General features: G+C 42.9%; 1 protein-coding gene across 5 annotated transcripts in view; it reads left to right on the forward strand.

Annotated features, from left to right (window-relative positions):
• LOC139632594 (AT-rich interactive domain-containing protein 1B-like) overlaps positions 1-12,564 on the forward strand; it is a 196,470-nt gene that overhangs the window by 43,966 nt on the left and 139,940 nt on the right. For all 5 annotated transcript variants that reach the window (XM_071497584.1, XM_071497583.1, XM_071497582.1 and 2 more), the window contains one exon: positions 9,809-10,012. In XM_071497584.1, coding sequence (XP_071353685.1) covers positions 9,818-10,012 — 195 coding nt within the window. In that variant the 5' untranslated portion in view covers positions 9,809-9,817. The remainder of the gene's footprint in view (positions 1-9,808; positions 10,013-12,564) is intronic.

Here is a 12,564-nt window from a genome sequence, read left to right on the forward strand (position 1 = left end):
TTGGCAAATTGACTTAATTTTATAATATAAGTGTATTTGTTTCGGTGCTTGATGACAGTTTCTGATATCTAAAGTATTTGATTTAATTGATCTACTCAGTGTTTACTACACCTCATGAGCACAAAGGGATTACTAGATTAAGTAAACATGTTGATAGAGTTAGATAGTATTTTCTGTTGCGTCAGTCTCACCTCCACAAGCACTCAGGAACCAGTCGAACCACTCCGCCAACATGTTGGCCCACGCTGCCGTTCACCCCGACGCACAGGGCTGCACATTTCAGGTTCAGCTTTAAAGTCATCTGTATTAAAATCCTTGTCAGACTTGAAATGCAATGAAATTCTTTAGCTCTGGCACAAGAATCTGGCTGCATCTGTATGACAAATCAAACGTCCCTCATGCTGTTTTCCAAATGTTTGAAACCTATTCAACTCCTATTTGGCCCAGATCTGACAGCTATAAACTTGGCTCAGAACATCCCATTTTCTCCTGGCTGACTGGATGAATAACAGCAGAGAGGACAATATTGTGGTCTAGCTGAGCACGGCTGACTCCTCTGTCTCTGTGATCCCTCTATCAATAAGGAACACAGGCCTGTCAGAAGGCCTGCCAACTGTCTGGCTGTCCACGCAGCCTGCTCTCTACACAACATCTGGACACAGATGGTACACACTGATCACACAGTCACACGCACACACACACACAAAATACTTCTACACATGTTTTACCGATATGAGCAGACATTCACAGACACGCTGTGCATTTACAGTTGGTTAATATACTGGTGGGTGTGTGTGTGTACGTGTGTGTGTGTGTGTGTGTGTGTGTGTGTGCATCCATGCATGACCACACACACATTCATATTTACAAATATAGTTACTCATATTTTCAAAATATTTTTTTTTACTATCAACCGTAGTGTGTAAAATATATATACAGTGGTTCACACGAACACTGCCTCATGTGTGAATACATACGATAGATACTCACACACACACACACACAAAACAGATTTGGACACATGGTGAAATCTATGTATTGCTGCCAAAGGATCTGCAGCCTCTCCTGGGAAATATGTGCATCCCTTTAATATGTCTGGCCTTTAATAAAAACCTGAACATAAAAGGTCGGTCAAGGTTCAGTGTATAAAACAACTCATGATCAGGGTACTTATTCTGGCCACATAGTAGCCTGCTCTGCTATAGATTCAGTAGGTGGTTGCACTCTTACTGAATACTGCATTTAAAGACATGAAGATTTAGCTATAGTTTAACTTTATTTTCTCACAGTGAAAAAGCAAATGAGAGAAATAAAAACTTTGATGTTCATCTCTTAGATGAGAAAATACTTAAAAAGGGATGGATACCATGCAGGAGATTCATTTTCACATGATCATATCCAAATCTAATTAAGACCCTTTAGTTGCAAATGTCATATGTTATTCATATGGTCTGGCACAGCCAGTCCACCATAAACATTGCTGCCCCGGGGCTTAGCAATAATAGGAGTGAATAGTGGAGTTCAGTGTGAATCATGGATGTGTATGTGCAGTCAGGCCATGCATCAGGGCTCCCACAGGCCTGGAGCCTCTCATTGATCGACCCAGCTCCCCCACCTCATGTTCCCAGCCAGCTTCTGTGATTGATTCCCAGTCAGGGCCCAGGAGATGGGAGGCCTGGCCCGGGCTCACAGAGCCTGGGGCCTCCCAGAGGGTGACCTGGAGGGGCTGCAGGAGGAGGGAAGGCTATTTCCAGGGCCCCTAACCCAGGTTCAGGAGCCCATTTCTGGGGAGGCCTTCACAGCAGGGTGGAGGAGTGGAGGCTCACATTCATTACAGGAGAAAATTAAGGTCTCGTCTGTTGCTGCTGCTGTATAGAGGTGTAGGCAGTTTGAGTGTGTGTGTGCAGGATGTGAAGAGGTTAAGAGATATTGGTGCAGGAGGGGTTTGGGGGGAAAGACCACTACCATAACATGCTATTACACAATCTATCATTGCCACACACACACACACACAGTTCAATTACCACTGAAAGCTGGAATAAATTTTCAGACCCCAGTTACAATATTCAAGCCTCTAGCCTGCTGTGTTCACATCCACACTGAACATTGCTGGCGCCACGCATCAACAGGCCCCTCTCCATGTCACTTTACGAGGGTCGAGAGGAGGGGAAAAAAAATTATATGAAAATCAATTTTTTTTCTAATTAACTTTGTAAATTTCCCGCTGAGCTATCAGAAGTGGGGGCCTCGTGTGTCGTGCCGAGTCCGATAATGAAATCAATTTGGTTCAAATTGTTTCAGGTGACTTTTAATGAGTATCTAATATCCGCCTGAGGAAGGAAGGTCAGGATATCTGTTTGTTATTTGTATTTTTGTGTGTCTTTTTTTTTTTTAAGTGATGGATCACCTGCAGGAGAAATATGGATGGTTCCACCCTGGAGGCCTGGGCAGTGCTCCAAAACAAACAGCGTGAATGTAAATCCTTGTTTTTAGCAGAGGCTCTTTAACTGCACCACAGGTGTGACCTAGTTTGACAATTTGCTTTTTATAGATACAGTACAGTTGCTATTTATTAATTCCTTCATTAAAATGCTTTTTTAAAAAATTGGAATTACGCACCTGTGTTTCAGGAGGGCCAAAGGAAATCAGGTAGAGAAGAGCTTGATAACAGGGAGTAGGACTTATTGTGGACTTGCTTTAGATGGAGCTTTCACATTCATAATTTGCTCTCCTCCCTCTCCTTCAGCGGGCAGCCTCCCAGCCTGAGGAGCTTGTTAAGCTTTGCCTTACAGGGAAGACTAATGGATGGCAGAGAAAGCCCCCTCAGGACCCTTTAGCATCGTTTCTGTTGGTCTGCTCGCTTAGTATTCACTTATGTATTTTCACCCTACTCTGAGCACAATATCATGAATAACCATAGCTAATTCATAAACACACTTGGTGATACGGGACCTCGTTCATAATTATCCAAGCTGCAGAAAACGCAGTTCCTCTCCAATACCATTCCATTAGCAAAGGTGGTGATTTCCTTGAATAAGAGGGGAATCTAGCCTGCATATTTAATACCAGCATTTTGGCTCGGCTCCGGGGGACGTGGGAAGTGAAAGGGCAATGCATTTACTCAAATAGCCTGTTCTCTCTCTTTGGGGCAGATGGAGTTATTGTTATTTTCCTCCCTCCTGCCCCCCTTTTTTTCCTCTCTTTCATTTGGCTGTGTAACAGCATCTCTCCATGGGGTTCTGCGGGCTGGGGAAGTTAGAGAGGAGCACATTCCTCTCGTTCCACCACGGCCCTTAGATGAAATGGGCTTTTTCGGCAGCTCTCCTCTGTCCCAGGGTCACGGCAGGAGAGACAAGAAATGACTGGGATTGTTGCAAGGCCTGCACACGTCTAAGTCAGTATTAGATTCTATGAAAAATGGGCAAGCAGCGCTGCTAGAGGTGCCTTCACTATTTCCTGAAAGCATTTTGTCATATGGTTTTAAACACATGTTCAGCACATGTAAAAACAGTCAGTGTGCTAGAAGAGAATGAAGAATTTTGATCTTTGACCAGACTTGAAAAACACTAAAAAAATGTTTCCTAGAAAAAGCATGCTTTTTCTCACTGGAACATTTACGTGTTTATTATTATTTTTTAATCCATTAGTCTACGCCACTCATGGTTATACAGTGGTGGAAATCTAAATAAATTCAGTCTTCTTCAGGAAACTGCATCCTAGCAGGAGATTTGACTGGCAAATATGCACTCTCTGTTCTTCCACATGTGTTTCCTCTGCTGTTTGCAGACAATTGCATTCTATTTGTTTTCATTCTCTAATGGTGTGTCGCCGGCATGTCAGGCGCGACTCATTTTGTCATTGAGGGTTTTTTTTTTGTCCCTGCTGCTTCTTTCGCTCTCAGTCTCGGAGAAGGAAAAGGGCTCCGGTGACCCTGCGACCCCAATCTCACTTGAGACAGATGAAGCAGCCTCTCTCCTTCTCCCTCTTCTTCCCTCCCCTCTCCCCTCCTCTCTCCCATCCCCCACCTCCCCTCTCTTAATGACGTCTTTGTGCTGGCCGTGACGAACCGAACGCTCGGCAACTTTTCCTGATGCACATGGGGGTGTTCTGAGCACCCTGATGTATGTATGTGTGTTTGTGTGTGGTGTAAATATTGGTGTCAAACGCAGAGGGCACACCGATCAACAGCTCCGAGGACAACGCAGGAGAGAGACCGATTATGTACGTTGCGCCAAACACAAAAGCTGGCTGGCCGGCCGCATAACAACAGCCTGTTATCTGGCTTCTCTCTGTCTGTCTTTCTTTCTCAACTCACAGCATCACTGCCAAACATACACTGTGTATGTATGCATACCCTCCCCAGTCTCCTCTATGACTGTCACTGCCTGCACCTCTCTCTCCTCAGATGATTTCTTGCTTCTCATTGCTAGCCAGCCTTCATGCCTAGCTGCCTGTGCCATCCAGGCATACCGGGCTGAGGAAAGGCAATTTGGCTCTACCCAGCTCCCCGCGGACCAGTGCTACTCTTCACACTGTCATTCGTTACGAGACTTTTTTACTAACAAGGCGTGCGTACTGAGATGCAGGATGGGATTGTGTTTCAAGACATAATTCACTGAATTTGGTCCTCTTAGCGATGCAGCAGTCACAAGGGAACAGCACCATGCACACAGCTCAGTTACTTCACTACACACTTACACAACAAGTTCTGTTTTTGGAATGGGATGAACTGATGAAAAAAAAAAGATCTGTCTGGGCTGAGTGCTGTGTTTCGTTATCAGGGTTTAGTATTTAGTTAACTTGCTTGAATCCTGGCAGTGAAATGATGAACTGACACTAATGAGTGATCTATTCCTCATGGAGGCCGGACAGGGAGGAGTTAACAGCGCGCTGCTCCTCTCCTCTCCTCTCCGCTTGATGACATCAGTATTGTCTCTGCATCCATGAAATTAATTTTTCTAATCTTAGTCAGCAGGAGCGGGGGAATTTGCACACATTAATATGGAACTCGATCTGTACTCGCCCACAGCTGCAGTCTCTCTTCTCCTTTTTCTCCCTCTCCCTCTCCTCCTCTCCCATCTTTTCTCTTTTCACCCTGTCTGTTTTTTTTTTTTTTTTTGTCCTGCTTGAAACAGTAGGCCCAAATGCACAGGGTTTCAAGCCTGAAATGCGGAGCTTTGTTCCGGAGGCCGAGGCAATGCTGGGCCCCGCAGTGTAATAGGAATTGGAGAGTACTCTGCTGCATGGTTTAAATAAATAACATAAAAGACAAGCCTGATTGTCCCAGCAGACCAGCAGGCTCTGGCTGCAGCATGTTGATTCTCCAGAGACAGACGCGGCACTGAGGATAAAGAGGATCCGTTGACAATAATTATCCTTATTTGTTTCTCCTCACAAATACACACAGGCTAAAATGGTTTCATTACACAGGAGTAAGAACTGGGATTCTTCAGTTGTCCCTCCAAGAAAAAGAGGAGATAATCAATACTAAAAAGGCATCTTGGGGCTAATTTTCATAAACAATCGGGTTTGATGCATCTTTTTAAGGTGATATTCACAACCATTTTCACACAGCACTAATTTGCAGATGTGAGTGCCAGATAGGTCTTTACACTTAATAGCTGAAATATATGAATCTTGTTCTTTTGGCACATCACACTGAAGATTCAAGAGTATCCAAGCAGCTAAGTGTGTTGTTGGAGACAGCGTGAAGCCACCAGGTGGTATAAGGGATCATGATACTTCACTAAATTGCTCTTTTGAGGTTCAAACAATTTCTGAAGGAGCCATTGCTCAATACAGCTGATTGTTGCCTATAGAGAACATATGAAAGAACGTATTTTATTACAGCATTGGTTGTATGAAGCCCTTTAGACTGGTACCTGTAGGGTAGCAACACTGATCTCACTGTGTTCTTGAAGAGGGTGACCATGTCTCTGTTTCTCTGTTTCCTGTGTGTGCGTGTGTGTGTGTGGGGATTGTAAATAACTGAAATGAAGGGCTGATGCAGACAGGTGATGATTTGGTCATCTTGTGTGAAGGACAAGGTTAGCAATAGCCACAGGGACACAGTGTGTGAGCATGTGTGTGTGTGTGTGTGTGTGTGTGTGTGTGTGTGTGTGTGTGTGAGCGTTTGCTTATGTGTGTGTGTGTGTGCCAGCCCTGCTCCAACGCCTTCATTCACCACGGCTGATAAATCAGAATATTTTTTTAAAAATTGGAATCGCATTCGAAATGAAATTGGAATAATAACCATTTACCAATATTGTTTTATGTTTGTTTGATCCCAGTGTGTGTCTCATAATCCACATATCCAAGCCTTTTGTGTCGAGCGTTTTGTCTCTTTCTGATTAACAACTTAGCACATTAAAGCGAGAAGGAGTAAAATTATTTTCGCAACATAAAAATGCTGTCGATTGAGCTCAGAAAAGCAATTTAGCAGGTTTCACCCCACAGTAATTTCACCCATGTTCTGTTTTAATGGCTTTGTTTTGCCAAAAAAAAAAAAAAAAAAAAAAAAAAAAAAAGAGTCAGAACACTGGAGAGGAGTTCATAAATTGAATTTTAAATTTAGCAGTTGAATTACTATTGTCTCCCTTGCCTCCTCCCCCTCCTCCATTGAATGGCATGCCCAGATGAACAAAAGTGAGAAACACATTTGAAGAAAATAAAAAACAATTTCTGTGTATTCCCTCTAGTTTTTTTTTTTTTTTTCCATTGTCCCTCCTGGCACAAACACGATTCACTTCGTGTCATATTCATAATTTTCTTCCTAAGTACAGCCATTTCTCTGAGGGGAGAAAAAAAAATAATGTTTCAATTTGTCAAGAATTGTTGTCGGGTTTTTTTGTGCCTAGTGGTGTGAGGGAAATGGTGGGCATATCTCTAGGAAAAGGCTGCAGTGGGCTGAAATCTCATTTCGTGGAACTTGTCATGAGAGCAGATATGAGGCTCCGTTTGGGGAGGCAGAGAATAGTTTTTTTTTTTTTGCCTCTGTGGACAGGTGTGGATAATGCCATGTGTGCAAGACGGACCAATGTATCAGATGGCTCTATATAATTTTATTGCGGCGGTTTTATTTAAGAATTCTCCACAAGTGTGTGTGTGAGAGAGCGAGAGAGATGAGATCAACAGTGAGAGTCAGTGCAAGATTTTGCTAATACACATTTCTATGTATTTGAGTGTGTGTGTGTTAAATGGAGCATCCACTTCTCAGCTCCCAAAACTCAGAAGTTGTTTTTATGTGTCCAGTGCCTTTTTAAGTGCAGCAGTTACCATTTTTTTTTTTTTTGCCAGCGTGTGTGTACAGTTGGTGTGAGCAGATTTACTTGTGTTGCGCTCAGCATTTTTAGCAAACGGAGGACCTCTTGAGATGGATTGGTAAACTGGATGGAGTTTGAGAGGTGGGTGGGGGGTGGGGTGTTTGTCCCATATCACGGGTGGCACAGTGCCCTGGATTTTCAGAAATTGGAGAGTGTCGCCCTTTCACTGCAGATATTGCTTAGTGGACCTGTGTGTGTGTGTGTGTGTGTGTGTGTGTGTGTGCGCGTGCGTGTTTGTGGTGTGTTGTGGGTGTACAAACCTTTAAGCAGGTCATGTGTTGCCCTCCACAAAAACACTACTGTCGCAACATTAGAAACATATGACCAGTGTCAGTTTTAGCACATTGAAAATACCCTAAAACAAATCTCTCCTGTGATCTTCACTTAACTCTGTGTATTGCTCAGTTCACACATTCTGTACTTAAGGACTAAATCTATTTTAGTTGCATTCTGGATGAAGTTATTAGATCACTCTCGCTCCTGTTCAGTCAGGCTCTTCATTGTCTTACTGAGCAATTCAGAGACAAATTATATGCTGATTCAAGGTTTTCTCTCCAAAAAGATCCAAATCTGGAATAAATTTAGCTTTTTGAACCTTAAGTTCATCCATCAGTACTTCAGAAATACAAATGACATTTCTATCAAAAACATTTTTAAATGGGTTTAACTCCAAAATTGCTCACAACTTTAATTATTCCCTAAAGTGCTTTACTGTACTGCTGGCAATCATTTTGTTAGATGAGATTTCAGTTTCTTCCCATGGTTAAATATTTCATTTTAGGTCACTGTTGGTGACTTCAGCCTCTGTAGCATAGGGAATATTAGCAGCTTCATACATGACTGGCAAAGTAAAGAGTACAGTACATGAGCAGGACTACAAGCATGCATTAACACACACAGCGAAATGTCAAAGAGGCATTTTTTCTCTTTCTCAGGATTAGACTCTTGAAATCCTGGTGATGCTGCCCTTTGCAGGATAACCCCCTCTCTTCACACACACTGACATACACCTCCATGCTGTGAAATAACTTTTAGACACCGAAGAGTACTCATTCCTCCCTCTCTGGCTTTCTTTCTCAATCTCTCTGACTACCCAAACAGATTTTTTTCCCTCTCTCTCTCACTCTCCTCCACACTACTCCACACACATGCCTCAGTAGACAAAACCACTTTAAAACTAGAGCACCGTAACCGTCCACACGTAACCTGCTGAATAAAGTGCTCCCATCCCCTGGCATGTCTTCTTGATATTAGCCTGGCAATATGAGGCAGCAGCAATTTCTCCTCTACACTAGACGAGGTGATATTGAGTTGGGGAGAAGAAAGGGAACTGAGGAGGGAGCTAGTGGTGGTGATGGAGGAGGAGGAAAATGTGGTGGTGAGGGGTGGGGGGGTTACTTGGAGATGAGAGGAGAAGTGAAAGTGTGTGTGTGTGTAAGAAGCAGTAGGAACAAAATGTCATAAATCACACATGATCCTACACAGCGGAGACAAAAGGGAGAAAGCATGAGAGGAGAAAGGGAAGATAGAAGAACTCCACATTATCTGCCCGGCAGACAGACAAACACGCCGCTACGGGTGACGGATTAGCATTAGCCCGACGCACTGTACTGGAATTTTGCAGTGGCTCACTGAGACCCCAAACAACCTCTAAAAAGTCTCTGAAATACTTACAGTAGAATAAATCTCCCTTGACACATTCTCTTTCTTCTCTTAGATTTTTTTTTTTTTTTGTGTTCTTATAAGAAGCTGGCTCCCCAGGTGTGGCTTTGGAGAGCAGGTGCTTTGACTGCTTGACTGCCCTGAATTCCCTCCAGGGATTCACACTTGCAAACCTGTTGCAAGTTTGTAATGCAAAGTTTGGATCCTTGCCAAATTCTCAACCATTACATGTTCTCATATATTAATTCATAAGAGCATAAACTCTGTAATGATCACTATTTCTGGTATTTGCTGTAAGCAACAACATAGCGAGTGAGGAGGGAGCACTGTACAGTGATTATTGGCACTGTTGGGCTGTGGTTGTGGGAACAAGGCCATAGAGTTTTTATTGCTATTGCTTCCCATCGCTTTAAACAACATTTACAACTCTTTTAAAACCCTTTCAGACATTAAAACAAAGATACAAGCTTCAGGTTTTAATTAAATCATTTTACTTTGGCCCTCCTCCAGCAAAGTTTGCTCCCGATCGCTGTGCAATAAACATCTTTGCTTACTTAATTCCATTTGTAGTTCATTTATGACCCGAAGGCAATCATTTAAGGCTTCCACTTGCTGTGCAATTATAAAATAAATCAATGGTGGCTGTGGTTTGGAGTGTGTGCGTTAAGTGGACCTCTGTCAGGGGTTCCAACTTGGCAGATGCTGGATGAATTCATTTGAATGCCTCTCAGACAATCACAATGCACCATCATGAATGAATGTGAGTTATTAACCAAGAAAAAAATGCTGATGACATATCATTAATTCCTGCTTTACCTCCACAGGTGTCCTCCATGGATTTCATGGCTTTGAAGCGCTCGCAGCTGTACGGCATGGCCAACAATCCCTACTCCGCTCCACAGCAGCCAGGGGGTGGTCCCTACCCTCCTAGCCAGCCATACACATCGCCTCCTCCACACCGATATCCAATGAGCATGCAAGGGAGGGGCCAAATGAGCATGGGCGGGATGCAGTACCCTCAACAGCAGGTATGTCAACGAACCCAAACACTGCGTCTGTGCATATGTACGTGTCTCACTGTGGCTTGTGAGTGAGTCAGCCCCCTCTGCAGTGCCATTCCAGATATTGTAGCTGGTATTATAAGCGATATTGCGGTGGGACGTTCGCTTCTCATCGTGAACATTCTCCAGCGATTTTCCCCTGAAGGCTTGGCATGTTCAATTTGAGACGCAGCCTAAAATACCAGGCAGCACATCTCACACCCTGGCATGTGGTGGTGTCACTCCCGTTCATCACTCAGTTCCCCTTAGACACCCACTGGAGCGAGATGGGTTTGATGCTGTGCGTGTGTGTGCATGTGTATGTGTGTGTGGTATGTGCGTAAGGATGTTTGTATCTCTGTGCTTGTTTGATAGATAATTTGTATGCTTGATTATGTGTTTCTATATGCGTTGTGTGTGTGAACACACGAGTCTTGATTTTGTGTGTGTGTGTGTGTCTGTGTGTGTGTCTGTGTATGTGGTGGAATGCTCACTGTGTAGTAAACATAGATGCAGCGCACCCGACCCACGTCAGAGTCTCTGTGCAACACAATAGGCCTGTGTTGGAGACAATAGTGCGTCTGTCTGCTTTATTGAGTCTTAAATAAATCCCATTTGGACTCGAAGGGTGTGTGTATGTGTGTTAAAGGGAGAGATAGAGAAAGTATGCCTGTGTATTAATCTGTGTGTACTGTATATATGTGTTTGTGTATATGAAGTATGTGTCCCACATTTCTAGCAGAAATTGAACTTCCTCTGCTGTGTGCATGTGTGGAAGACGATAAAGTTCCATCAGTGTAGTGTCCCACACAGTGTCCCCTGCTGTTATTGCGTGCTATATTTAGTAAGCTTGGTCTGTTGGTCTGGACTTGGACACCTCTTATGGGGGCAGGCAGGCTTCCACACATAGCAAGACCCCAGAGAAGGAAAGAGAGAGGGAGGGAGAGAGGAGGGAAAAACAGATGGACTGACAGTCTTCTTACATTGTATAAAAATATTGTAGAAATAGGCGTGCAGTGCAGAGAAAACAGATGTGTATTGCTCATGTATTTATATGCAGATCACCAACACTCTTTCACATTATGCAGTTAAGACCTGGGCTGTATTTTGTGAAAAGAAAACATCATGTGGAAATAGAGATGTTAAGACATTAGCACACTGGTTTAGACAGTTGCTTAAGGAATTAAAGAGTTACTACACTGGCTTTACATATGTGAAGATGAGTTTACTCATTGTGGGGAGTACATCTCAGACTGAAAACAGTTGCATCATGCCTTTTGTGGCTTTGGAGGAGCTTTCTAAAGTCTGAGAAAATAAATGACTATGTCAACAGGTTACGTTGACATTACAAACAGGGTTGAAGTAGCAAGATGTGGCTGTCTCCCAAGAAGTGAGAGATGTTGCATTATGGGAAGTAGACAATCTAGTATTGTAGGAGTTTACTAACCCAGACTACAGTACTACTAGTTTTGATAATCTCTTTAAATCTGTGTCTTTAAAGTTCCACACATTTATTGAAGTGCAATAATGAGTATGATCAGAATTATCATGAATATATTAATGTATTTTTTTTATTTGTACTATTTTGGTTATGAAATTGCTGTCTATGTGTGTTTATAAAAGTAATAGTTATTATAATAATAATAAGAAGAAGAGGAAGAAGAATTTATCTTTTTCAGTCCTAAAGTCACTTAAACAAGTCAAATAAAGAACAGCTTAGACACAACTATAATATAATGAGTAAATGTCAAAAATAACATCCACTCTTATTGTAAAACAAAAATAAATACAGACTAATAATAACAATAGCAATTACATACTGTGCCAAAGAAGTTGAAAGTGTCATGCTAAACCACTAATGTACTCTCACTGGTTACACTGTGCTCTGCAGTCCAAACAGGGAGGCTTCATCTTAGACTTCATTACCCAAGCTGCAGGTCTAAACGTCCTCTGACGCATTTTGATGATGTCAACACACTCCCAAAATAAGCATTACTGAGCCTGCTCAGGGGTTTTGCAGAATGAAATACACACAATTGGGAGTGAGTGGGGGTGTATATGTGAAGACATGCTGTGCATAGAGAGTCATGCCAACACATGATGACGTACAGTCAGTCACACGCACAAAAATACATCCCTGGTACTGTGTTGTGATGAAATCCTCGGGCGTATTGCATAGGGGAGGCTGAGCGTCGGCGTAGCAATCATAGCGTAGCGCTATGGAACGTAATTAGTTCAAATAGAATTAGTTGTTCACTCTGGCTATAGTCATGGGAGCTGCACCTCTAAAGTTTCTAATTATCTGGCTCTGGCTTTAAAAGCAGCACCACCGCTTTGCCTATCTGCAACCGGTGAAATCTAGCTCACAGTAATGAGTTCGGAGGAGGAGGTTTAATTCCACACTCTCAGATGAGCATAATGAGCCTCACCTACAGAAAAGCGGTCAGGGGTCTGATCAAGGAGGAGTGGGGAGGGCTAAAAAAAATGCTCCAGATGTGTATTGCAAAATATACTGTACATCAAGTCTTAAAACGTAATGG

Source organism: Trachinotus anak, unplaced genomic scaffold (assembly GCF_046630095.1).
Source record: "Trachinotus anak isolate AG129_WGS33_773 ecotype Australia unplaced genomic scaffold, CSIRO_AGI_Tana_v1 ptg000015l, whole genome shotgun sequence".
Classification (NCBI taxonomy): Eukaryota; Metazoa; Chordata; class Actinopteri; order Carangiformes; family Carangidae; genus Trachinotus; species Trachinotus anak.